The sequence below is a fragment of the Nothobranchius furzeri genome, chromosome 6 (assembly GCF_043380555.1).
Source record: "Nothobranchius furzeri strain GRZ-AD chromosome 6, NfurGRZ-RIMD1, whole genome shotgun sequence".
Classification (NCBI taxonomy): Eukaryota; Metazoa; Chordata; class Actinopteri; order Cyprinodontiformes; family Nothobranchiidae; genus Nothobranchius; species Nothobranchius furzeri.
The window spans coordinates 57,313,454-57,340,310 of NC_091746.1; the positions used below are offsets into that span (position 1 = coordinate 57,313,454).

The 26,857-nt window shown below is 44.8% G+C and overlaps 1 protein-coding gene across 2 annotated transcripts; it reads right to left on the reverse strand.

The window, feature by feature from the left end:
- Nucleotides 1-6,605: 6,605 nt before the first annotated feature.
- On the reverse strand, nt 6,606-22,785 carry LOC107374673 (inactive tyrosine-protein kinase PRAG1). 2 transcript variants are annotated; one of them, XM_015942827.3, is made up of 6 exons: nt 22,552-22,785; nt 19,449-19,793; nt 17,640-19,369; nt 11,535-11,680; nt 9,762-10,522; nt 6,606-8,231 (listed from the first exon to the last, which is right to left on the reverse strand). In XM_015942827.3, the coding sequence occupies exons 2-6, from the start codon at nt 19,710-19,712 to the stop codon at nt 7,107-7,109; spliced, it is 4,026 nt and encodes a 1,341-aa protein (XP_015798313.3). In that variant the 5' UTR covers nt 19,713-19,793; nt 22,552-22,785; the 3' UTR covers nt 6,606-7,106. The 2 variants fall into 2 exon arrangements, with proteins under 2 accessions (XP_015798313.3, XP_015798314.3); XM_015942828.3 differs by having other exon boundaries at nt 19,449-19,789; nt 22,552-22,682.
- Between the last annotated feature and the right edge of the window lie 4,072 nt (nt 22,786-26,857).

Genomic DNA, 26,857 nt, shown 5'->3' on the forward strand with positions numbered 1-26,857 from the left:
GTCTTTGGAGGTGAAGCAAGCTAACCAGAGTGAACACCGGCACAGCCTGCACTCATTTGAGGGAGTTACAGGAGGCTATGAAAACACGGACTGGTGGTGACCTGACTTTGTTGCTACTGACCTTTTATGTAATATTTTTTGTCCAACATTGAGGATCTTTTTAATTTGTGGCTTATTCATTATTGGTTCATGTTAAGGGCAGCAAAGCGGGTTATCCAGTAATCAGAAGGTTGCAGCTTTGATCCCGGCTCTGACCAGAGAATGCTGCTGTTGTGTGCTTGGGCGACGGTGGCACAGGACTTAAGTGCTCGTCCTGTAATCGGAAGGTTGCAGGTTCGAGCCCCACTCAGTCTGTCGCTGTCGTTGTGTCCTTGGGCAAGACACTTAACCCACGTTGCCTGCTGGTGGTGGTCGGAGGGACCGGTGGCGCCAGTGCTCGGCAGCCTCGCCTCTGTCAGTGCGCCCCAGGGCAGCTGTGGCTACATCGTAGCTCATCCCCACCAGTGTGTGTGAATGGGTGAATAACTGATTGTGTTGTAAAGCGCCTTGGGGGGTTCCAGGACTCTAGAAGGCGCTATATCAAATACAGGCCATTTACCATTTGGGCAAGACACTTAACCACCTTGGTGGTTAGAGGGACCGGTGGCGCCAGCATTCGGCAGGCCTTGCCTAGCAGAACCCTAAGAAGGTGCTACACAAATACAGGCCATTTATCATTACCGTGTTAGTGTAAAGCCTGATTTATACTTATGTCTTCATTGATAGACAAGGATGGACACAGTCTAGCCCGCTTTTCTAAACATCTGTCGAATTGTGATTGGTTAGGGAGCTGCTTCCTTTAAATCTGTCAACAGCACTGTCATTGTCCCCTCAGTGAAGAGGAAAAGATCTTTTCTATAGCGCCTCTCAAGATAAAATTCACAAGGCGCTTCACAAAAACAAAAATATAAAAAATAATTTAGAAAATGATTAAAAATATATTTTAAATTAGCAAAAAAATATAGACAATTGTGATTAAAAAATGTAAAGAAAGAGTGAATGGGAAAGAGGGAAATCAGTGGATCCTAAGGAAGGTGGAATAGGTAGAGCAGAACAAGGAGAGGGTGATGAAGGTCACACCAAAGCCAGCTTGAACAAGTGAGTTTTCAGCTGCTTTTTAAAGGAGACCACTGAGTCCACTGATCTCAGGCTCAGAGGGAGAGAGTTCCAGAGTCTGGGGGCCACATCAGCAAATGATCTGTCACCTTTGGTCTTTAGCCTGGTGCTGCACAACCAGTTGGCTTTGATCACTGGTCCTCAGGGACCTGCTGGGGGTGTAGGGACTAAGAAGATCACCAGTTTAAGATGGTGCTTGTCCATGTAAGGCCCTATAGACCAGAACCAGGATCTTGAACCCTGAAGTTGACTGGCAGCCAGTGAAGCGGGGTGATGTGGGTGTGTTTGGAGGACTTGGTCAGAAGCCGAGTACAGGCATTCTGAACCACCTGCAGACGGTTCAGGGAGAGAAAGAAAAAGCCGGAGAAACCTAGCAGAATGTCTCATGAAAAAACTGTAAATATGAATGTTTTTCCACCAGTGACTGTAGAATAATGATATTCATCAAGCGTTTTATTCGTGGATGGAAAACAAGGGTTTAGAGGTGGTGAGCGCATGAAACAGTGGAGAACAAATTAGTCTGTTTTTGTGATCTGTGTTGGTTCACATTGATGCCAGACAGCACTGTGACTACCGTTGTCCCTTCCAATAATTCTTGATAATCACTCAGCAAAACATTTCATTTTTTGTATTCATGCCAAATAATGTTCCTTTTGTTTTTTATCATCCAATGCACTTGCCAACATGCACCTATTCATATCGTAGTATTTCCTGCTTATTTTTTGTTGCAAGGCCTATAAGCATCTAAGGAAAGTTGGGACTAGTAAAAGAGGTAAAGTAAGCAGGAGGTTGTATTTCTAAACGAATCCAAATCCAGTGAAAGGTTAACTTTTCTGAACGCAAAGCTGGAAGGATCTGCAGTCTTTCATTAGCAAGAAGTGAGAAAATGACTGAAGTTTGAAAAGCAAGGTACCTGAAAGAGAGATCAAAAGATGAATGCACATTCCTCCATCCACAATGTAAAATGTTAAATATTTTAGGGAATCTGGTGAGATTTCTGCATACAAGAAGCAACTGCACAGAAGCTGGGCATCTTCAGACGGCTCTGCATCAGCTGTCATCAGCAGCTACAAAACAGGTAAAACTTGGCTGTTTTGACTAGAGAAAATATCCAACAATAGGTGTCTAAATTAACTTTTTTTTCTCGTTTGTTACCACTGTCATATTTTCTCTATGCAGGATGTTTTACCACACCTATAAAGCTCAGAGTGTGGAAACGCATATTTTCTAAAATAAAGTATGTGACCTCCTGACCGGTGTTCACGAGACAAACAAAGAAGAGGCCTTGCTTTTGTTACTGGGGGGCATTTGCTCAACAGGCTTCTTCAAGTGTGTGCGTGCGTGTGTGTGTCTGTGTGTGTGTGAAGTAGAGGGAGACAGCGACTGACTGTGTTTCTGGAAATGCCATCCCATTGGTCAAAACACCATAGCAACATAGTTCCACCTATGAAAGGGGAGCGCAGTGGTTTTGAAGGAGTGATGTGAAGCAGAAAGCCACATCGTAGAGGGGTGTGTTGGGGGGGGGGGGGGGGGGGGGGGTTTGACCTGAGGCTCCAAACTCAAATTGAAATTCTGCTGCGTGACCAACCTGTTGGAAGCAACGCACCAAGACTTTCTCACCAACAAACAAGACAGAAGTTCCATTAGTTTAGTCACGTAGGTTTTTTTAAAGCTTATTTAGTTTTGTTGTAAATGACAGAACGTTAACTTTTAAATCTCTCTCTCTCTAAATCTCTCATCACTTGTATGTCGCTTTGGACAAAAGCGTCTGCTAAATACATAAACATAAATCTCAACATCCATCAAGACTGTCACTCAAATCTAAACAGCAAATTGGCATCTACACATCTTTCAGAAACATCTGTTCATGCATTCTAGAGGCAGCATCTAATAAAAATAGGATTGTATTATATCAGTGCTGCTATATTTTGATTTGTGAAAATTATCAAACAATTAAAGTTTTTCTATTTATTAAAAATTATTTGAAATGCCTGAGGCACAACTATTGACATTTAACATGAGCTGTGTGCTCCTTTATTTAATTATTTTTAGGGTAACTTTATTTTTTTGTAAAAAAAAAAATCCTCAAAACAAACATGTTTTTATATATTACCTCTAGCAAACAACTTAAACCTTCAGTTGTTTAAAGGGATACTTTTAAAACTTTTTCATATTTTGAAATTAACCAAAACCCTAAAATGACCCTTGACCACCTGCACCCTGTAGCCAGAATATTCCACTTGCTACTTCAGAGTTGCAGGTCCGGTCCGTTGGGAAAAATGGAGCTGACATACCAGGTGCTGCAGTCTGGTTCCAGCACGTTTCATGATTTAGATCATGAACACAGCTGATTTGTTTTAATGATGAATCGCTCCTAGAGGAAGACTGGGAGGCATTTCAGCTGTTAGATTAAGGTGTTAAAAAAGACAAATGCACAGAGAGGAGATGGGTTTTGCCAAAACTGCCTAGAAAAAAGCTTTTCTGTTGCCCCCCCAACACCTGTTTCCTGTAAGGGAAAATGTTGTAGGTGAGTTTCTGTAAAAAAGTTATGATGAATTATTTTCTTACCTGCTGTGTAGCTCCATGAACAGCCTTAGTTTGGAAAAACTGATTCGCTCTGATCAATTGATGAGCTAATGGCTAGGCACAATGAAGCCAATTACAAAGAAAAATAAGTCCAATTTAAAAAATAATAGTGATTCACATAAGTGGTATTTTATCGCCTTTTTAATGCTATAAAATTCACAGTTTTTGGTAGGTGGTAAAATTATTTTTGAAATTCAAGGTTGAAATATGGCAACGGCTAATTTTGACTGCAAACAGCCACAGAATGAAAAAAAAACACAAAATGTGACATTTATGGATAATTAACCATGTTTAAAACAAAAATTGCAATGAAATGACAAGACTGGTTTTGGTTTTACAAACGGACACTAGGGGGTGCTTAAAACAAGCCAAAACTGCCTAGTCTTCCTTTAAGTACTCGCCTTATAATCAGACTGTTGCCTTTGTTTGGAGAAACCATGTGTTTTTTCCTTCAGGACTGATAAGCTAACAGCTAGTCCAACCCACATAACATTCAGATTACTTTAATGACCACACAGCAAGCCGGTGGAATTTTTTTTTCAGTACATGGTTTGAACAGAGCGTGGTTCCATTTATACACAACAGTGTGTTGCTGCTGCCATAAAACAGCTCCAATCACTAAAAAGTGATGTTCCAGCATTTTTTTTTTACTAACCTTTGCAGACAGGAAATTTACAGTACGTACACAGAATTCTATAGTTGTTAGTTTTTAGTCTGTGATCTGGTCCTGGCTGCAGCTTGGTCGGAACCGGTCCACGGACTATAAACCAACTATTGTTATTTACATATTAGTGTCGCGCGGTCTGAGGTGAGTTTGGTCTCGAATGGGTGACGTAGTGTTCACATATAATTCAAAGGATTTCTCAGGAACACAGAAATCCCAGAGTCTGTGGGTGGCATTTAATATGTGGTGTCCTCCATAATAAGATAAACAAAGGCGGGTATAAGCTGTGTTGCTTTTGGAGACTCTGAACCACATTATTTTATTAATTAGCTGTGTGTGTCCTGATAATCTTGTCCTCTGCTGCTGTGGGCCACACACTCTCTTCTGTTCCGTGCTACAGACAGAGAAGTTTACTTAACAGCATCCAGCATGAAAACGAATCATGCATGCGATAACCCCTCGCTGGCTGATTCTACTTGCCAATCCGAGGTGGTAGGCGTAGTGTCACCTTGGTCCCAGTCGGGACAGCTGGGGAGGAGGTCTGGAAAAAAAGGGTCGGGAGGCATTTGGAAAGCTCTGGAAAACGCATATCTGACCCTAGTGTGAAACCAAATTTCGGTTCCGTACCTGACCGTGCCGACGCTAATGCGTAAGCGCCTTATTTGGTGCAGAAACCCGGGAACAAAGTGACCCAGGACCCTGATAATACTCCTATTTCCTAGCCTAGTGAACTAGACCAAATTCTTGCTTTGCAAAGTTTGGTCTAGGCACGCTCCATTGGAACCTCTGCAGCTCCTACCAGGACTCTGGCTAGCCAATCAAAGCTCTCTAGAGGGGTTTCAAACACATAAAGAGCTGCGATTGGTCCATAATGGTGGGCCAATCATAGTGCTCTATCTGCTTAGTGAACAAATCACAGAGCTTTATCCGCTTTGTGGGCCAATCAGGGCACTCTATATGCCTGGTGGGTGGGATGATGCAACAGAGTGAAACAAGAGTATGTCACATTCTTTGTCCAGTAGCATGCAGAGATCATTTGAAAGACAACGGTAGAATCCGCCCCACAACCGAGAGCTGTCAATGGAGCGTTGCCAGACTAAATAATACATTTATTTAGTCTGGCTTGCCAGGCTACCTATTTCCTGCATTAGCCGCTGAAAGGAAATACACTCGGATTTGACTGAGCCAGTCTTTTCTATGTCTGAGAAAAATTTCTTACCCATCTTGGCTGGCAAATGCAGAAGGCTGCATTGATTTAGTGGTCAGAAGAGAGCGGTTCTCAGCTAGAAGCGGCTAACGGTTAGCATTAGCAACTCAACAATATGGCAGAACTCCTTCAGGCTTGTGTTAGTTGTGGAGATAAAATATCAGTATTTTTTTTTTACACAAGAAAGAAGAGCAAACAGAGGCAGTGGAAGAGTCACATTGCTGTTAGCCAATCAGAGGCGAGGCATTCACATATCATGAATATTAATGAGTAAGACTCCAGATCTGTTCAGATGCATGTGAAACAGACTGACCGGTTGTATAACAAAAAGAACTATCAAACGTTTCTCAGTGAAATGAATCCTTGCCGTAGTAAAATAACATTTGCATGAGCTGCTATGAAACTTTAGACATCAAAGCTGTTTTAGGGCTAGATTTCTCCAAACTGAAGCTGTTCGAGAAGCTAGCAACTAGGGTGTTTGAAATTTTTTATCAAATATCCTTCTAGCACAAATCCAAAAACAAACAAAAAAAAACGGTAAAGATACCAGATTCTACTGTGAGAAAATATATGCACAGTTTATTGGTACATAAATAAAAACGTCACACAAAATCAATCAACAAAGTATTAGTTCAGACCTCCTCCGAATCAGGAGAAACAGTTTATGAGCACTTTAGTCAGAAAAAATAAAAAATAAGACAGGAAATCCAGTGGTGGCTACATGGAAACTAATTACATTATAAATATTAAATGCAGCTCATATCAATGGCTTGTTGAAGACCTCCTGGGCTCATAATTGTTTTTGAAAATTATCTAAGAATCACTGTACAAAAGCAATGTTTCTGGAACGTTCTGTGAAAGGCCAGTTTCACAAGGACACAAAAGATCAGAATTATTAACACTCGGCTCGGACCAGCGGGACAAACACGTGGAGCCGAAGGCACTGGGACAAATGCCAGAGCATTTAAAGATGGGATAAAAGTAAAAGCAGGATCATTCGTTAACACTTTTATTTAATCTTGATCGTTCCGGCCGGTGAATCGATCCCCACACAGGAAGAAAGATTCTCAGGATTTGTTTGAAGATTTCAAACGTTTGAGTTGTTTCACAGTACAGACTTACACGCCTGCGACTCGATGTTAGAAAAGTCTTCAAACATTCTCGTATTATCATTAGTTACAAAGTTAGCCACACATAGACGCATGGCTTTATGTGCAGATGGACAAACGCTATGAATGATCCCTCAGTGTCTTTAATAAATACACGACAGTGTCGGACGCTTAGCGAGTTGATCCTATTTCTCCTCAGTCTCACAGCTTCAGGGTGAGTCGAGGTTTTAGGATTTTGTCCCCGTTTTATGGCGAGACAGGAGGTTTTGTTTCCTGTGCTCGTGAAGATCCAAAACAGTAACATCAGCAGGTTCACACTTCCTCCACAGCATCTGGACCAGCCCAGAGTGTCCACACACACATACACACACACTTGACCTGATGGTCACTTGAGTGAGAAGAGCAGTTCGGCCGTGTGGCAGAGCGATAGGGGGTGAGCCGACGAGAAGTACTGGCAGCACAGCCAGTCCTCCAGCTCGGCGTTCCTCTCCGGCTCCAGCGAGCGCTCGGCAAACTTCATCATCAGCAGGGCCCTTTTCACGTCCAGCCAGTTGAGCAGGCTCTCGTTTCTGGACCCGTCCACAAGTCCCCCCCCTTGCCTGCGTCTCTCCCACTGCTGCTCCATGAGCTCCCTCCTCGGGCCCCAGAGCAGACTCTGCAGTATGCGCTTGGCCTCCTGGATGTGGATGCGCTTGATGGGGTCGGGTTGGAGAAGGAGCTGCGCGAGCTTCTGGAGGCCCAATGAGTACAGGGAGACGGAGGGGACCGGGGGCAAGTCCTCGCACCGATAGTCCTGCTCCCTCAGCGCTGGACTCACTTCGAACGGGTTGGGCTGGTGGAGGAGCTCGTAGATCAAGATGCCCGCCTGGAACTCGTCAAATTTACGGTACTGAGCTGCCGAGACGATCTCCGGTGCCAGTCTTGCATGGTCACGTTTGACCCTGGGGTCGCCACATGTCACAGCGGCGTCCTCAGAGGAGCGCCGCTTGGCCTTGGCAAAATTGCTGATGAGGAGGCGAGGAAGGTGGCGCTGAACGTCTCCTCCAGCCACACCGTTGCATGCGTCTGCGGCCGGTTGGGTCACGTGGGAGGACCGGTGCTGATGAGGCACCAACAGCAGGTTCTCCAAGCACAGGTCGCGGTGTGTGACCCCGTGCTCCTTCAGGTGCTCCAGGCCGTTGCAGAGCTGCAGCAGGAGGAAGCAGACGCGACGCTCGTAGATCTCTGGCTGGGTTTTATGGAATACCTCCCACTCCCGCACAAAGTCTGCAGCCGTCTGATAGGGAATCTCAGGTGTGATGAACACCACTCTCTCCTGGTCCGTCTGAGCGGACGCAGGAGGATGAGGCAATGATGGAGGACCTTCCTCTGAAGGCAGCATGCTCTGGGGAACACAGGCAAGGAAATGGCCACAGTCCTGCTGAAGGTTGAAGTGAGGGGGGATGCTCTGCTGCACTGACAGGCCGTAGAGATGACCCTGCTTGGCCTCCATGGACGGACTCTTACAGATCTTGAGGGATAAACACACACAGAGAGGAGGAAAGTGTTTTTAGTTACATCAGAAGATCAAACAATAACCGTTTCCTGTTTTTTGGGTGAAGTCTGCAGTCCTGCTATTAACCTAGACATATTCTTAGGAGAGTTTCTGAAGCATGTGTGTGTGTTGGCCCTGACAACAGGGGTTTGTCTGACCGTAAATCCCTCCTGGAATGTCGAAGATGAATTGGCACTAGGAATATTAAGTGAGCGCCTGGGCAGCCGGCCCGTGGCGCAGCACAAACAATCCAAACTTTAACTGGAGCACAAAGATCAGCGAGCCAGACTCCACGCCCTGATCGCTGCCCGTTTACACGATGTGCCTCCGAGGCTTGTGACGTCACACCGGAAACCTCAGAACAAACCACGGCCATCAGAACCTACAGCTCTTTTATTGTATTTTTTTTCAAACCTTCTCGTAAAAAGGAAACCGACACCCACGCGGCAAATCTATTTAGGACGCGGAAAGTTTTTGACAAACCAACTAAGACTTATTCTCTGAACTTATTCAGCTTTTGAGCTTCAAATTTGGTCGATTTAAACGTTAAAATGATTTATGAATTATTCCAATCAGACATGATTCCAGAATTTAAAATTTCAGTAAAAAAAATAAAGATTATTTCTCATTTTCCATTTCCCCCTTCGCTTCTACATGAAGAAGAAAGCATTGAAAACATCTTTTTTATTTACTTAGTGGGTTGTCCAGTAATCGGAAGGTTGCAGGTTCGATCCCGGCTCCGTCCAGAGAGTGCTGCTGTTGTGTCCTTGGGCAAGACACTTAACCCGCCTTGCCTGCTGGTGGTGGCCGGAGGGACTGATGGTGCCTGTGCTCGGCACCCAGGGTTTCCTCCAGAAAACTTGCTAGGCCTGGCGGACCGTAAGAGGGCCTCTGGGGGGGCGCATGGATCGTTTCGCTACCGTCCATGACTGCAGGGGAGGGAACACCGTTTGGCCTGGCGGGGGGATTAAGCAAGGCCTGGCATCCCGCCAGTCTTTTGGGGAAAACCCTGGAAGCACCTATATGAAAATTGAGGCAGATATCGATTTCCAATATAAATCTTGCTGTTATGGCCAATAACCGATATATACCAATATGGTGTTTTTATTTATTTGTTTTTTATTTACTTATTATTTTAGCTCTAAGTATTTGACTAAGTAGAAAAATCTACACAATATATACACATCTATATTTGATGAAACAGATCATTTAACGTCAGACGTAGTGTTTGGCATCTGAGCGGTGTATCTGTAGGATGATCTGTGGGCTGGATCTAGATTCATATAGCACTCAGACCGGATCTGGATCACAATCAGGACTTTGAGGATTGCTGAAACCAGATACAGTTTGCTACTAGGAAAGCAGAGAGCAAAACAGCTTTAGCGTTAAACCCAAACATCAGTTCTCGCTACCAGATCCGACATCTCGTCTGCCTAAAGTTTATTTGGTTGTTCTATGAAGAAACCAGCTGCTGGTACTACTAGTTTAACATTTACTTATGTGTACCTTCACAGCGTAGGAGTTGCTGGGGTCTGAGGCGCAGGCAGCAGAGTAGTACACGGCGTCTCCAGCGTTGCAGCTCGGTTTGTTGGATGTCAGCCTGAACAGGGACCAGTTGCTCTCGTCAAACCTGAGCGGATTCTTCTGCAGGCGAGTGAAGTGGTCCTCGCATTTTAAAGCCAAGCGTCGCAGAGACTCGGCGTACAGGCCGCCCAGTTTGGAGTACACTCCTTCTCTGCTGTCGATGTTACTCAGAAGAGTCTGAAGCTGCAGGCTGGAGCCCAGGTTGGGTGCAGAACCCAAATCCGAGGCTGATAGGGGTGCGCTGAGCTGAGGGGAAGAGGCGATGGTGATGCTGGTTCGACAGTGAACTCCCAGGCGACCCTGGATCTTCAGCGGCTCATCCAGCGTCCTGGACCTCGAGGGTCGGCCTAGCGGGGTGTGGCAGCGCTCCAGAGATTCGTTGGAGGAGAAAACAGGCCTTGGGTCAACGGGACTAGCCGGCAAGCTGGCGCGGGAGCTGACCTCGGCCGAGTGGCACACGTTGCTCTCAGAGCCGGTGAACGGGAGGCGCGGGTACGCCCGGATGACGGGTTTCCCATTGGCACTATCAGGAGCCGACACGGTGCGGTTGACCATCTTCTTCTCTGGGAGAGGAGGAGGCTGGGTGCTCAAATTGTTGAAGGAGAACGAGTGAGGAGAACCAGGAGCTGATACAGTTCTGGGAAGAGGAGACAAACAAGACCTCCGGGTCGCATCCCGAGAACCTAAAGCAGAAAAGGTTTACATCAGCAGGGGCCGGTGTAGAGGATTCACACAGTGTTGTGTTTAATTCTGAGCAAATGCTTTAAAACCTAAATGTTCTCACAAATTCTAATAAACCCAATCGGCACATGACTCCTCCAGAAGAGCTGGAAGCTTCCACCTTCCTGGCTTCCATCCAACCCTCAGAACATCTTCCAACCAATTATGATCCATTTATCAATTAAAGACTTAGAGCTGGAACTCAACAGTCGACTCAAAGAGACAGACACGGATAATTGTGTGGTGCGCTCTTCAATCACTGCTTTCACAAAGAAAAAAACCAAAAGGATGCAGCCAAGCCCTTTTTCCCTCATTACCAGGGTCCATAATTATCTCTTACTCAGACAACATTGCCCAGGAAGTTGCAGCAATTACAAGCAACCGAGGCTTAAAGGCGACACCCCAAGGACCGTGAGGTACGGCTCGATTTTCAGAAGTCGTAACACACTCCCATGAGATAAGTTAGCAGATTTAACCCTGCAGCACTTAACCTTTTTATGCTGGAACAAGTCAGAAACTTTTCACATGACTTAAAGACTTAAAGAGCAAGTCACCCCCAAATCAACTTTTTTCCCCTGATAAACTAAACAAACGAGTGTATAATCGTGCTGCAGACACGTGTAGTCAATAGTTTTGTAGTTTAGTGCATTTTAGGTAAAATTTTAATTTTCTGCCTAAAACTGGCAGTGTTGTGCCATTGTCAGGTAAAAACTCTGCATTGTATTTGAATTTAAATCTGCCACCGCTATTGGCTAAGAGGTATGCTATGATGTAAACTGGTACATTATGATGTCACAATGCTGTGGTGAACCTGTGTGTGTCTGTATTTGTTAGCGGCTCCGCCCTCTCGGTCTGCCAGGCAACAGCATTTGTTGCATTTTTTAAACATGAAGTGAGAGTGGAGTTAGACTCTGGTAGGGGTGACTTGCTCTTTAAGTCAAAAACTGAACCAGATTTTTGTAGCAAGAGACTCACCGGTGTCAGCGGTCAGGTTGTCGGTGGTTGCAGCCGGGAGGCCGGTGCCACCCAGACTGCGCTGGGATGGTGCTCGACTTTCTGCTGACCCTGGTTGGCTGCAGCCGATCAGCTCCATGCTGCAGTCGCTTATCTTAGCGCTCACTCTGCAAAAGGAAATCAAACACAATCAGGTGAAAATGAGCATGAGAGCAAGAGTTTTTTTTTTATTTGCATCCAGAGATTTGCTGTGTGATGCAACGGTTTGCAAATGTGGAACTGATTAACTTCCTCTTCATGCTTAGTCTTATTTTCATTTTATTTGCACCAATGCTGATAGATCCAAGAAAGAGACCATGTTTTATTAAAAATATAAACACAGCCTACAGTGGTTTCACTTCCTCTCACTGAGGCACACTTCTTTATTCTGAGCTGTTGTTTTTTTGTTTTTTGCTGCAACAAATAAGACCCCCCATGACAACAAGGCTCATGAACTGGTTCAAACTGCTGCAGGCTGCATGACGTAGCAACTGGTAGTACTGTTGCACTGCAGCAAGAATGTTGCAGGTTTAGATTCTGGCTGCAGCATTTCTGCAGAGTTAGCCTCCGTGCATGTATGGATTTCTCCAGGATTCGTCCCACAGAACAAAAACATGCATGTTAGCGCAATCGCTCTGTTCTCTCCTGTAACATGTAGCAACACCATAGAGGTATGTTGGGTTTGCTCACAACTTAGCAAACGTTTGTGTCATTTTTCTCTTTTGTTCGTGTGGCCAAAGATTCAGGGAGCAAACGGTGATCCACACCTTTATACTCTTCTGTTGGGAATACTTCGGTCCAGGCATGGTTATGTGGCAAATATACAGATACAGACCAAACACGCCTTATAAAATCTGCAGGCGCATGACGTTCATCCGAATCACAACAGGAGCTGATCCATAACAGTCTCCAAACCAAAGTTGGCACAAGAAAGGGGGTTTGCTATGTATATGAGCCTCTAAAGACAGACTTGGCTCATTGTATCTGTCAACTAACACGGACTGAGTACTTGTATCATGTTTTTAGTATTTTTTCCCCCAGATTCGACAAAAACATACATTAAAACTTCATCTCTCTACATAAGACAGCTTCTGCTATTCTTTCAAGGAATGCCTCACATTAAACTTAGATGTTGCTGCCTTGGAACAAAGCAAAACCAATATCGATCTACATCCAGATCCAACACGGGTTTCTTTTCCTTCTTCAGCTCCCTGACCAACAGGACAACTTCCCACAATGCCAATGCAACGACTGCACATGCTCAGGGAAGCAGGGTCCCATTCCTCTCCTTCATCACTTGTTCTTCTCCTCCATCTCAAAACCAGTTCTCTATCAATTCATCTATTGGCCTTTGACTTCAATTCAACCATGAATGAGGACAGCAAACAGAAGGAGAGGAGTGCAGAGGGAGGAGAGGATGGTATTCTCTCTGGGCAGTTGGCCAAAGGAGCGGATATCGTCTTCCAGACAAAAAAAAGGGTGATGAAAGGCGGAGGAAATACTGCAGCACGGGACAAATGATAATGGGTCTAAGGACGATGAAGCAATGAAACACAAATTTTTCAGGTACATCGTTGAATAATTAGCTGCACCCGTTTCCCCTTCCTTGGAATGCCCAGTTTCAGCCTAAACATCCTGACTATTTCCTCTGAGAAAGATCTAATCAGCCTTCTTTCTGACACAAAATACAAAGATTGTCCCAGAGAAAGAACCCGTCACACCACTTCTGCACCCTTATCAGTAACCCAGATTCAGAAAATAAACAGCTACGAATCGTTCAGCAGCGGGAGGGTGACAGAAACTGGTGAGGCTTTAAAAAGAGATCAGGTTTAGGTTACATGGAACTGAGTAGCAACAACGAGACACAAACAGCGTTGCTGTCGTGGTTCACGTAACTGGTTTCACTTCCTGACTTATTCAGGGAGGCGTTCCTGTGGTAAACACACAAAGCGACATAACCTAAGAAGCACGTGTGCCTCGCGTCTTTTATACGTGCAAAAGTTCACACACGCACACCTGTTCTAGCACGCATTAGGGGTTTCAGGGATATTTATGTTTTAATAATCTCCTAGTCCTAATCTAAGATGGGAGTGTGTTTGTTAAAGGGAGTCGAGCAGGCTGACTCAGATTTTACTCAGCGTGTTGTGAACTGCACAGGATGACGTGATGCAATCAGCTTCGATGGCCGTGCATCAAACCCTCCAAGAAGGAGAAGCACTGACGTGTGTTTGAGTGAGACCCCTGCCTAAAGTTAGTTTATCACACTGGGTTACAGTTCATCCTCCTTGTTGTGTCCCTTTAAGTTAAGAAGTCTGACTGTAGGAGAGTTACCAAGGCCGTACAGTCATATAAACCAAAGGTTCATTAATGTTTGACACAAATCCTTGTTATCTTTCAAAAAGGGCCCAGTCTCGTCTCGTTATCGTCCTCTTTGGTCAGCCATCTCCTTCACCCCCAGCCTACTTTCATTTAAATGCAAAACAGGCTTCTGCAAATTGTGTTTAGCCACATCTGGCCTGCTCATGCTCTTAAACTCAACGGTATTTGAATAAAAAAAATGCAAACAAAAGACAAGACGCAAGCTGTTCAGCACACTGTAACTACCAACACCTTTACCTCCACAGCTCAGAGAAAAAGATGGTGAAAAAGCAGAGACTTCTGCTTACCTAAAAAAAAAGAAGTGGTTACGTGTGACTTTTAAAGACAAGATCTTTATCATTTCCCATCATGAGACTTACTCATTTCCTGACCACATGAGAACAAAAGTAGCCGTCAGGTGCCTACCTCATGCTGCAGAGGTCCTTTTTGGGCCGATGGGCACACAGAGTGCCCCTGGATCAGACTGGTGACGCTCTAAAGCTCGGTCATGTGTAGTAACATAACCCTGGTTCCACACGGGTCATGAGTATATTTAAAGTGTATCAGCAAAGAAAAGCTACAGACTCCCATTAGGTGTGTGGAATAAATTTCCTCGCGTGTAGAACTCAGCCTTTCCAACACTGGCTCACTTTTAGTCTGTCAGGCATCAAGATGCTATCTGTTTAAAAGGATCGCCAGGGCTCTTGGCAGGGAGGGGCCGACGCCTCAGAAGGCTGGTTTACAGGGCAGAAAGCAACCCAAAGCCAAGTCAAACACAACGGACTTGACTCCACATGGCTGATCTATAAATTCTACTTCTATTGGTGGCAACTGATAGCCAGGCTGGGACCATTTGGGAGTTGCCAGGGGCAACAATCTGTTCACTTTAAGCCCCTCCTTTTGGCAACAGTCGCTGTCCAGTTGAGACGCCCTCCTTGTTAAAAGGTACTTTAGTGCACACTCCTACATTAACAGGTACAAACACACCTCTCAGCATGACCTGACACGACCCGTGAGTGGACCTGTTACTCTGAACTTGGGAGAGAAAAAAAAAAAGCACCATGTGTGTCATCCATGCTCCTGAGGGTACAATGTTCAAACCAGCTGGTTTTTAAATGATTCAGAAGAGGAAAAATGCTGCTTCATGCAGGGTGCTTTTATATTTTCTTCTCTTTAAAGATAAAGTTTATTAATATTTTAATACATTCATAAACAATGAATGCCTTGTAAGTCGTTCTCTGGGGGAAAAAAGCTCCGGTACGCCTGTTTGAGGATGTAGAAGTCAGCCGGAGAAGAAAGGAGCAGCAGACAACAGGATTTGGACTCATTTTCTAATATTCAAACATCTGTTTGCTTTGCAACTTTGATATTTTATCTCCACAAAAAAAGCAAGCCTGGATGAGTTCTGCTGCTAATGCTAACAGTTAGCTTCTACTAGTCGAGACATTCTCTGCTGTTTCCTGGATGCTAAACCAAACTAACTAACCTGGATCTCTGGGGCTTGGAGTTCCCTCCATCTTCTACACATCTTTTTTTTTTGGGGGGGGGGGGGGGGGGGGGTCTGTGGCCCCTCTCACTCAATATTGGACGCTCCTATAGAGAAACCTTACATATTAAGCGCGTGTACACACACAGGTGCTCTCATGGTGCTCTCATAAGTATGGACTTGGGCACGTTCAACACATGTCTTAAGGCTGTGGTTGGCACTTAATGCACTGTGATTTATAATCGTTTGATTGTTCAGTAAAACAATGTTGATTTTATATTTCCTCATCAGGTTGACACAGTGATAGGTTACTCTAGTTGTATTGTTGTGTGTTGTTTTTCTCTTTCTGCAGGTCTAGAAGCAGACCCCCCCCCCCCCCTTCTCTTTCACCTCTGTCTCCGTGTCTGGTCGGAAATATAAAGCATTCAAAAAACAATAACAATACAGTTTTAAGTATCAGGCGTGACATTAAAAGCAGCAGCTTTGATGCTCCACCTGAGAGTAAATCTGTAAGGCTTGTCACCAGCATTCAGGCATTAATTCTGTTTGCTTCACAGCCAGACAGGACGCGGGAAAAAATATAAAAAAATAACTAACAGATCTGTCAGGATTTTCTAATCCGAGCATTCCTCTGTCTATTTTTCTATCAGAAGTTAAAACAGGAGATAGGTGTGGTAGACTGCTTTCACGTTCAGCCTGCATAAAAACTCAGATTGACTGATCATTTTCAAAAATGATAAGCAAAAAATGGTTTCTCAGTGAACATTACCTTTAAACTAATATAGCAATTTCCGCTATTTAGAATGAATTCAACAGAAAGGCAGCAGCAAGAGTTTGACTCTCTGCAGCATTTTTCCCTTCAGGGACAGTAAACTAAAGGTAGCCTGGCAAGACAGACTAAATAAATGTATTATCTATTATTTATTTATTATTATTTATTTATCAAACTTTGCAAAGCAAGGATTTGGTCTAGTTCACTAGGCTAAACTAAAGCTGCTGTAACATAGAACTCCACAAAGTTGTAGTAGGCTGGCTTGGCTAAACCAGGGTTCCCACATGTGTCTCTGTAAAGTATTTTTATCAGTGCAGAATGTTGGCTATGTCACAACAGGAGACGGGTCCTTACTGGGATGACAGCAAACATAAAGGCCCTTAAATGTAATCAGCGTTTGTTTTGTGACTACAAGCTTTTCCGGCTTGGCTTCAGTTGAGTCTATGTCAAGATAACCAAACTTGTTTTCAGGAAGTTGCTTCTTCAGTGTCCCAGGACGACACAGGAGCTCTTCTCTGTTCCTGCTCAGATCGCAAAATTTATTCTTATCCCCATGATGACTCAGTTTAAGTCAAAAATAAACATGCAAGATAAAGTAAAACATAGAGGAATTTAAATTAAACTACGGTCTAGCATTTCCTCATCAAGGAAAAGACAATGGTCACCAGTATAATTACGTCTATTTGTGCAGGAGCCAAAACACCAGAGCAACGTGACACAGCAGTGGACGGTCTACAAAGCCGATTTTGTGCATGAATTAAAACTGAATAAGTCACAATGCAGCACAAACAGAACAAGGGCGAGCATTGAGGATTTTGCTCCAACAGTTTGAATGATCACAGGGTGATAGAATGGAGGCTGATTCAAGGCTGAATAATGATGCTGTGAAAAGGAGAAGGCTCTAACACTCACATGGAGGTAGCTGCAGTATGGTGCATGAATTTGTAGTCACATGCACTGAACTACAGCGTACAGCAGCTCTATTTTCTATTCATGACATGAAAGGAAAACCCAGATGTGTGATTAAACATCCATATGACTTTCTTTTGCACCGCTGTCTAGCTGTAAACAATCATTTAGACCATCTTCTCTCAAGGTGTCTGGTTTATTTACTGTGTTTCGTCCTTATTAAGCATAAGGAGTATTTATACTTCTCTCCAATGCAACCATTTAGGGAATGAAAAGCCACCTTTCCAAAGGTACCCTTGGGGATTTGCACCCAAGTTTATTTTCAGCAGTTTTAAATTAAGGATAAAACATCACGAATTAAAGTTTATTATTGTAAACTGATAATGGATATGTAAGCAGTGGCACAGCCTTAGTTAGCCTCTTAGCTTTTGATGTCCATCTAAAGTTTCACTAGTAAAAAACATTTTTCTAACGACCGCTCAGACGCTTTGTTAGTGGCATATCATGTTTCCTGGTTAAAGACTGTAAAAAGCTGAACAAGTAGTTTTTTTTTCATTCTTACCTGTGGAGTTTTTTAGGTGGGGGAGGTGGTGGATTGGGGTCATTTTTGACAGCTCCTCTCCCTGCTGTCTGCAGCTCTGATGAACCACCGTGCAGCGTTAGCTTTGCCGGCATGCTCTCGTTATGCTTGCCCTCCTCCTCTGTGCCGGTGCCCTCAGCCTCCTCCTGACAGGCACCATTGTTGGGGGCAGCTGGGGGGGCCGTGCCTGGCTCCATCATTGGAGGGGGGCTGCTGTGGACATTGTAGTCTCTGGCCTCCTTCCAGACAGCAGCTCCATTGACCAGGCCTGTCATCGAGGAGGCTGTCCCAAAGCTGGCACCTACCCTTTTCTTCTCCATTCCTTTTCGCTCCTTTTCTTCCTCCTCCTCTTCTTCATCAATGCGGCAGCTCCAACCAGAACTGTGGTGGAGGGGCTTGTGGGGGCGCTCGGATGGCGTACTCTGGTTGTCTGTTGGGACACTGAACTGGCCCTCTCTCGAAGAAACGAGGAAAAACATGGGAAGTTCCGGGAGCGGGACAGGGGAGGACATAGATGTTGAGAGGCTAGAGGCTCCCAGTTTAGGAAATTCGGGAAGAGGGACTGGAGAAGACATTGATGGAGATAAGCTGGAGGTACCCAGCTTAGGGGAACGAGAGCTTCTCTTTGGAGGGATGGGTGGGCTTGATTGGGGCTTGGGTTGAAAGCTAGGGGGTAGGGAAGCTTCCCTGCTTAGACAAGGTGCACTGCGACTGGGGCTGGGCCAACGGAAAGCTGGACTGCTGGGATCTTTGCATGATGTCGGGCTGAAGGTGCACTGAGTGCCGATGGAGGAATCTGGGCTGCTTAGGTAGAAAGTCCTGTTGTTCTTCTCTGCATGCGTAGCCATTACAGTGATGGTGGCCCGTTCAAACTTGGTGCACTGGGATAACCTTGTTTGATTTGGCGATTCGGGACAAGATTGATGTCCAGTCCCTGACTTGGGCTTTTTCTTAGTGCTCTCAGCATATATTGGCTCTGAGTCCGCTTGTACATTGGGAGAGCTGGGAGTTGACTCTGGACTACCCATGGACAGTGGGCTTTGGGGACTACATGACACCCCCAGTCTTCCCACTGACCCTTCAGGCCCAGGAAGTGAATCTGTACTGCTACGATAAGAAGAATGGGAGTCCGATAAGCTGCTTTCTTTAGACAGAACAGGGCCAGAGTTGAGGGATGTTTGGCTACTGAGGCAAGAAACGTCCACATTTGAAACTGTGGTGTGGGAAACGGGAGAAGGGCTGGATGTCTTTGTTATCCCAGTGGCAACGTTACTGCTCAAACCATTACAATGAACTGTGGCAGGATTTGAAGGGACAATATCCACTGACAAAGGAATATCCACAGATGCTCCACGGGACTCCTTAAAATTAGTCCTGGTTGTCACACCACTTCCATTATGTGTACTCTTGTTCCTAATAGGAGCCACGTTATTCTGCTGCCAGCACGAGTCCTCATTTGTATTTTTCTTTAAACTCTGACAGCCTCTACTGCCCTCGTTGCAGACTAAGATATTGCTTATGATCATGGAGTCTTTGGGCTGGATGCTGGGAGACAAGGAAAGGCAATTGTTGTAGTCAATCTTGGCATCAGGACTTTGAAGTAACGTGTCTCTGTGAGCCTTGTTACAACCGTTGTTATCGATGTAAAGCGGAGACATGTTTAAGAGCTTCTTCAAGCCCATCCGCTCAGTTGGGCTCTTTGTATTCTCCTGCTGCAAATAGAAAGAGGCACACACGTAAAAACTCTCAAAACAGAAAATAATACAGGTGATAAAAACATTAGAGATGTACCTGCTCTATATTCATGTTCATGTCTTTTGGCTCACTGGAGTCAAGGCTCATCATAGTGGGTTTGACAGCGATGGTTGGCTTGCTGTAGGGCGAAGGCGCGGTCAGTCCAGCTTCTTCATCGCCTCCCAGGCTGCTCCTCAAACAAGCTGCTGGTACGCCTTCGTCCAGGATGCTGACCTTCTTGTGCGCGCTGAGCGGGTGGAAGCAGTTCTTGCAAGAGCCGGGTTTCCACACGTGTTCTGCAAAGTCACTGCACGCTGACATCTTCGGTTTGCTAAAAATAGGATTTGGTCAGACGTGGCGATGAGGGTACGTGGTGGACGGATGATGGAGACTCATGGCTGGCTAAGAAGAAAAAAACAGACACTGAGTGAAAACTTATTAAGGGATTTCTTAAATGTCTTTAAGTATTACCTTGCAACATCTTTGAATATTGACAAACTTTCTATGAACATCACTTTCATGCTTGTAAAGATGGGCAAATGCTAAATACAACACATAATGCCAAACTGGGCACACTTAACAGATTAAAAAGCATCCAAACATAAACCACTCAAGTTGCCACAATGGCAACAAAACTACTTGGTGTTGGGATAGGGAGGGCTAAGTGCACCCTATTACACCCTTTTAACCCTTGCCCTGACAAGGGGCAAGGGTTAAAAGGGGATTCGGCAAAAATGATCTGTGATCAAATCAAATTGTTTTGAACTAACATTTGAATCAAAAAGTTTAAAAAATACTTTATCCCCAAAGATAAAGAGAAAAAAACTCTGCGAATGGAACAGTAATCAGGTGCAAAAGTGTACTGGTAAGTGAAGAACCACTTGGGATACACGCTTAAAAACAAATAACTTTTACAGGAAATGACAATGAGGAAGGAAAGTTTCCAAGCTTGAGGCCTAAAGATGAGATAATGGTAAACCATGGGATGTAACTCAACAAGACCAAATATGTGCTGCTCGACATGTTCCCATAGCCTCCTAAATTAGAGGGCATGTGGTCTCTGTTCAACCAAAAGGCTTGGCGGAGTAAACCCAGAAACATGAAAGCCCTCCAAAGAGTCCTCAGCAGCCCCCCGACAGGCTACAAGAAGACCCAAGAGTCTCAAACATCCCGGAGGTCGGAATGTCAGGAATGTCTATAGGCGCAAGTCTCACCGGGGTGAATCTCACACCCAAGACAACCTCCCTTCCCCCTTCTGCACACAAACACACCCGACTCTCCCCACTCCACATGTGTCCTCCCACCCTCACAAACAAAACGGAGCCACACACACCCTTTGCTCAGAGTCGTCAAGCCCTGATTAACCGGACTGACAGTGGGATGAGAAACACTGTGTTTTCTTGCAAGTAGTGGTGTCTTAATGGTCTTTGCATAGCAATGACAGCTTCTCAACAAGGTGTTGCAATGAATCACACCTGGATCGGTTCATTCTACATCAGCAACTTGGTACAAATGGGAGAAAGCAAATCAAATCCTTAGTGATCATCAGATGTCTAGGACTTGAGAATGACAATGTTGCAGTTGAGTAATCCACTCAGGCATGAAGAGTTTCTCTGTTAACAAAGATAGCTTGTATATGCATTTTTTTCTTTGTACTGTCTGACTCAGTCTGAGCAGGAAAGCACCCTCCAGCTCACTGTTTGTTTAACCGTTCCTGCAACAAGTGAGGAAGCAGAGACTTGCCCAAGAGCTTACGGAGCTGCACACGAGTCATTCAAGGAGATAAGAGACTGGACATTGTTGGGATAATCTCGTTTCCTCCGACCCCTCAAATGAAAAACAAACACGCAAGTTGGTCATTCATAAAATCAAGGGGATGGCTGGAATTTTCTAAAATATTTTAGTGCCACCCGCATTGGCCAGACATGAGATTGGAAACCGTACTCCCACACTTGTCTACGTATACAACAGAGACAGACAACATCGTCTACATTCCCTACGCCTTTCTCAAGCTCAAGGTCCAATATTTCCCACTTCCTCTTGTAGAGCAACACATGGGAAAGAACGAATAAAAGTTCAACCATACAACAAGCTATAACTTTAAAAAAGGAAAGGAGAAGATGACAATCTAAAGAACGTGCCAGGCATCAGAGTCTTTTAGACCACTTGAAGCAACCAGATCGAACCTTGAACAAACCAACCTCGTCTCGCCTTGAGGAGCATAAACATAACAGTCAACAGAGTACCACCCGTAAAACATTTCTTACACACTTGAAGGTTTTTCATTCCTGTCTTGAATAAACAAAAAGTCTACAGTCTAAGGTGACCAACAATTCTAACTAGGCAAAGGGAAAGTGCCCCTTGCTAAATCTGACTGCAGCTGCAGGAACTTGATCTGTCACTCCCCAACTTCTTAACATGCAAAACGCAGTACTGTGCACGCCCTCATTTAGTGCAGGTCATCTGATGGTGTGCCACATTAAACAGAACCTGAACTGGATGAAATTCTCTCTGAAACAAAACAAAAAAGGTCTACTCAGGATTCAGGAAGATGCTGCTTGTTTACAAGCAACATTTGTCACGCCTGCTCTCTCTCACACACACACACACACACACACACACACACACACACACACACACACACACACACACACACACACACGCACGCACGCACACGCACACACACACACACACACACACACACACACACACACACACACAGCTCCATTCATTCTTGGGGGCACAACCTGTTCATTTCGTCAGGGTCTGGTGTGTGTGTGTGTGTGTGTGTGTGGGGTAGGGGGGGGGGGGGGGGGTCCCTCTAAAAACTTTCCTCTAAACTCGCAACCCAGAGCTGCTTATTTAACATCCGTAATGTGGTCTTGTTTAATCTCATTTTTAGAATGAAACACGTGACCATTTTTATTTTTAATTAATTTAACTATTTTTAAATTATGCTGACAATTTCCTGATTCCACTGATCTTAGCGAATAACAAACTCCTGTCAGAATAGGCCATTGAATTTTTGTCCTTGTCCTTTCTTAAACCTAATTAGCAATTGAACCCAACGATTCATCACAGAGACAACGATACATTGGATTTATTATTAGACTAAATAAAGGTTTGGTGCGGCCAAGGTTATCCACTCCCCGGTGCTTACCTGCTTGGACTTTCTCCTCCCTGTCAGCGCAAAAGCCTTCTGATCCTGAAGATCTTTATAAAACAAACCTAAACAAATGTCTCGTAGCTGCTCCTGGTTCAGAGAAAGCCGTGTCCTCTAGCGTGAGCTCCAGAGGCGGAAGGTTGATTGTAGCCGCGGGCTGTTGGGCTCCAGTCGCGCGTTTCGCTGCTGCTGCTGCGCTCTGGAGAAGCGCTGAAGGAGCCGAGCTGAAATCCTCTGCACTCTGCAGCTGCAGCAACAGCAGCTTGGGGAGAGCACACGGAGGTGGTGGAAGTGGGAGGAGCTCCTAACCAGCAATGCAGTCAGTAAGGGAGCCACTCACCGATTCCCCACCGTCTACCGCTGCTGGTGACAGAGTTAAAGCTCATGTAGATCTGCAACAAAATTAATGAATTGTTGGGATTTTAAATGGCCCCAACAACAGGCCTAACTTAGTTGTCATCAAGGGCAACAATAACAATTGCATCACCTTCTATATGCAATGTTTTATTCTGACTTTTAAAGTTATAACAGTTCTATGGTCTATACAAAACATTGTCATGAAGTGACTTTACCCCAAATCCCTATCACATAAAGAAATTTCACCCTAACTTTTTCAGCACCTTCCAAAATGAGCCGTTTCTGAGGTCTGTCAATCTGAAAATCCAAGCTGTTGCTGGCCACGCCCTGATAGGCTCAGTGTTGAAAATGAGAAATTAAGGGTTATATACAGGTTATATTACATCATAGGGAACCTAAGTATCCCTTTCCCGTTGGTTCATGGGTCCCCAGAAGAACGAAAAAACGAATGCAAGTCAACAGGGCTAAATAAGCTATTTTCTAATTTACTTTGCCTTACACCCTGGATGGCACACATGTTGTACTTCAATTTAAATGAAAAGTGATGACGTGTGTTTTGATTTTCCCTGTGTTTTTCTCCGTGTCTGATTTTGATGATGTCACTTTCCTGAAGCCATTTGTAGTCCTGGACATATTTTCACACAAAACCTAAAATAACATTTCCCCCATTCGAAAATAAGCTCTTTCTTGGTATCAAAATACGTCTTTAAAATTGACAGACATCATGTGTTAGATTCATGGTACACAACAAGCAGAATTAGAAAATAGCATTTTTAGCCCTGCTGACTTTCATCAATTTTTTCGTTCTTCTGGGGACCCATGGTCCAGAAGGAGATGGGCGTGACTTAGCAGCTGTGGACCTTTAAAGCGCCCGAGCGCCAATGGCGCTAAATTTTCTCGTCGGGCAGTAAATACTTAACAACTTAACGCCCGGGTGGCGCCCAAGCCTTGTTTGTCATTTATACACCGACTTTCACCTACATCATGGCCCCGCCCTGTAGGAAGCTGCTGTTTTCGTTTTGCGCTCGTGAACCTGCGTGCCTCTAGCCAGTGGCCACTTACTGCACTTGTACGATTCGTGCACGTACTGCACGAGTCTAGTTATAGTCACGTGAACTATAAGTTCACTATAAAAGACGAAGTGGAACCACGCTAGAAACACACAAGCACGCAGGAAGATCGCGCCACCACAGGGATGGGATTTCTTGATGAAATCTCCGGCAAAACGCTTTAGAACTGGTGAGGAGAAGCGAGACAGTTCAAAACGGTATGAAGCATGTGCGTAGGTGGAATGATTCTTGGCGGTTTAAAGAAGACGGGAGGCGCAGAGAATGGCCGTGTTCAAGTTGAGCAGCGCCTCGCCTGGAAAACAGACGAGAGCAGACGGAAGCAGCAGGGGGAGTGGCTGAAAGCCGGCGTTTAAGTCCGACACAATTTCCTGTTTGTGTAGCTCGGGGGTGACGATGGATGAAGATATCGCGTTAGCGTTCCCACTTGTTTAATTTTCAATTTTAATTCTGGTGCCTGTTAGCAGCTGAAACACATCCTCACATGCTTGTGGATATCATATATTGTATATGTAGACATGACTGTAATAATAAGTAAAGGTTATCAGCTGTAGGTTTAGTGTGCTCATAGGAAACGTGATAAAAGAACACAAAACACATTTGTCTTTCTGGCCTATATTGTTGTCATCATCAACATAACATGATTTACAGAATACATGTGACCAACTAACATTTCATGTTCTACCACCGGATGTTTGGATCAAAATATGAACCAATCAGATCTTAGATCAGGTGAGAGCCAGGCGTTTCCCGTCATCCCCTAGGTTTAGCAGCCGAGGGAGAGCAACTGCAGTGCCTTGTTCCAAAATCTGCGGCCGCCTTGATCTCACGAGGTTATCGTTGCCTACGTATGCATGACGTCAGAGCAAGTCGGCGTCAAGTCGGACACAAATCTAACCGGCATGCACTGCTCGCCGATCACCGGTGATCTAATCTGCGCAGAACTGGCTTATCTGGAACACAGCCAAAGGCTCGAATACAGCAAAGCGGAGTTGGTGATGCACTGCGTTGTATGCCGGAAGTATGCGACGACACAATCAAGTTTTGTTGAGGGAACAAACAAATTCAAACTTGAATACGTTATTATGTTTGTGAATGTGTACAAAATAAAGGTTTATTACATTTAAAACGGTTCAGTTGTTATTTTGACTCGTTTTGGCAGCTGACCAGCGGGGCCGGTAGATTCTTGGTGGGGCCGGTAGATTCTTGGTGGGGCCGGTAAATATTCAGAGTTACCGGCCCGGCTGGCCGGTTGGTTTTGAAGTGTATGTCCACCCCTGCTTAGGCTCCCTATTATAGTTAAAGCACTGTGTTACATCCAAATGATTTGAATCCAGACATAACCAGTTGTGTCCTTTGTGAAAGCGCACATGCATTTAAATGTTAATTGCTATTGGGCCACAGTAGTTCAGGCGGTAGAGCGGGTTCCTTTTAATGTTCTGTGCTTCTTTTCAATCTCCATTGTTTTTCTTTTTCTTGCTTGATACCCAACGTGGCAAAATTTTTACCTTGAAATGCTGACAGTTTCAAGGGTCACACAGGTAGAGCAGGCTGTCCAGCAATTGGGAGGTTGCTGGTTCGATCCAGGCTCCCACCAGAGAATGCTGCTGTTGTGTCCTTGGGCAAAACGCTTAATCCACCTGCTGGTGGTCGGAGGGACCGGTGGCACCTGTGTTTGGCAGTCTTGTTTCCACCAATGCGCCCCAGGGCAGCTGTGGCTACATTGTAGCTCATCATCATCAGTGTGTGAATGGGTGGATGACTGATTGTGTTGTGTTGTGAAGTGCCTTGGGGCAGTGAAGAACCCTATGGCCAGAGATGACCTCTCACCTGTTGTGTCTCACCTCGCTCCATGTCTCTGTAATAAAACATCACAGATCCTCAACTATTTTGATGAATGGGGACTCGACGGGTGAGAGGGATTCTATGCTAATGTTCCTCATTGTGAAGTCACATATTTCCCACTAAATCGACACGAAAGTAAAATAAAAGTAAATAAATAAATAAACTAAAACTAAATCAGCTTAAATGTATTCAAGAGATAAAAGTAGGAGGGCACCAAGGGGTTGCCTCCCCTACTGTAGAGCCTTGCACCCTATGCTTGCACCCTGTATATCTGCCCCTGCTTGTTTACAAACAATGCTTGCAATGGGTTTTTTTCATCACACAGCCAAGAGTGTTTCTTAATGATTTAAATGATAAATATATAATTTTAAAGGAATGGTTGTCAAACAGAGACAGACAAGCCAACGGCTAGTCTCCATGGCGTAAGACCAAGGGCGCCAGTTTGTTTTCAGAATTGCTGGGGACAATAACCATACACTTGAGTGGGGTTTAAAAATTGCTGGGGACAATAAAGTAGGCTAGCACAGGGGTCGGCAATTCGCGGCTCTGGAGCCGCATGCGGCTCTTCCATCCATCTGATGCGGCTCTCTGTGCTTGTAAAATAATGAATGGATATTTAAATAAAATGCTTTATATTTTACTGCATTAATTTTACACCTGTATGCCAATTCTAAATGTAAAGATTGTCTGCGTAAACCTGAACAGGTCCAACCCGGTCTTACTGTGAGACCGGGTTGATGGGTCACGCTTGTGCGTAATCATGTGCGCTGTCTGAGCTGAAGATGTGAGATTCTGGGCTTCTCCTCAGACGGCTCATGGATGTGTCGCCACATTGGAGACAGGAACAAGCACTATTCAGCCAAAGTTTCATCATCAGGGAACATTTTCTAAGTGACAAGTCTCTCTGAGAGAAAGGGTTTGGAAAACACTCGCTTCAGTGGAAGGAATCTTCCCACATGCGCTCTGGTTCTCTGGGTGGCTCTGGGGTTAATCAAGTTTAATTGTTTCTCTTTGCAACAATCTTCACAGGAAGG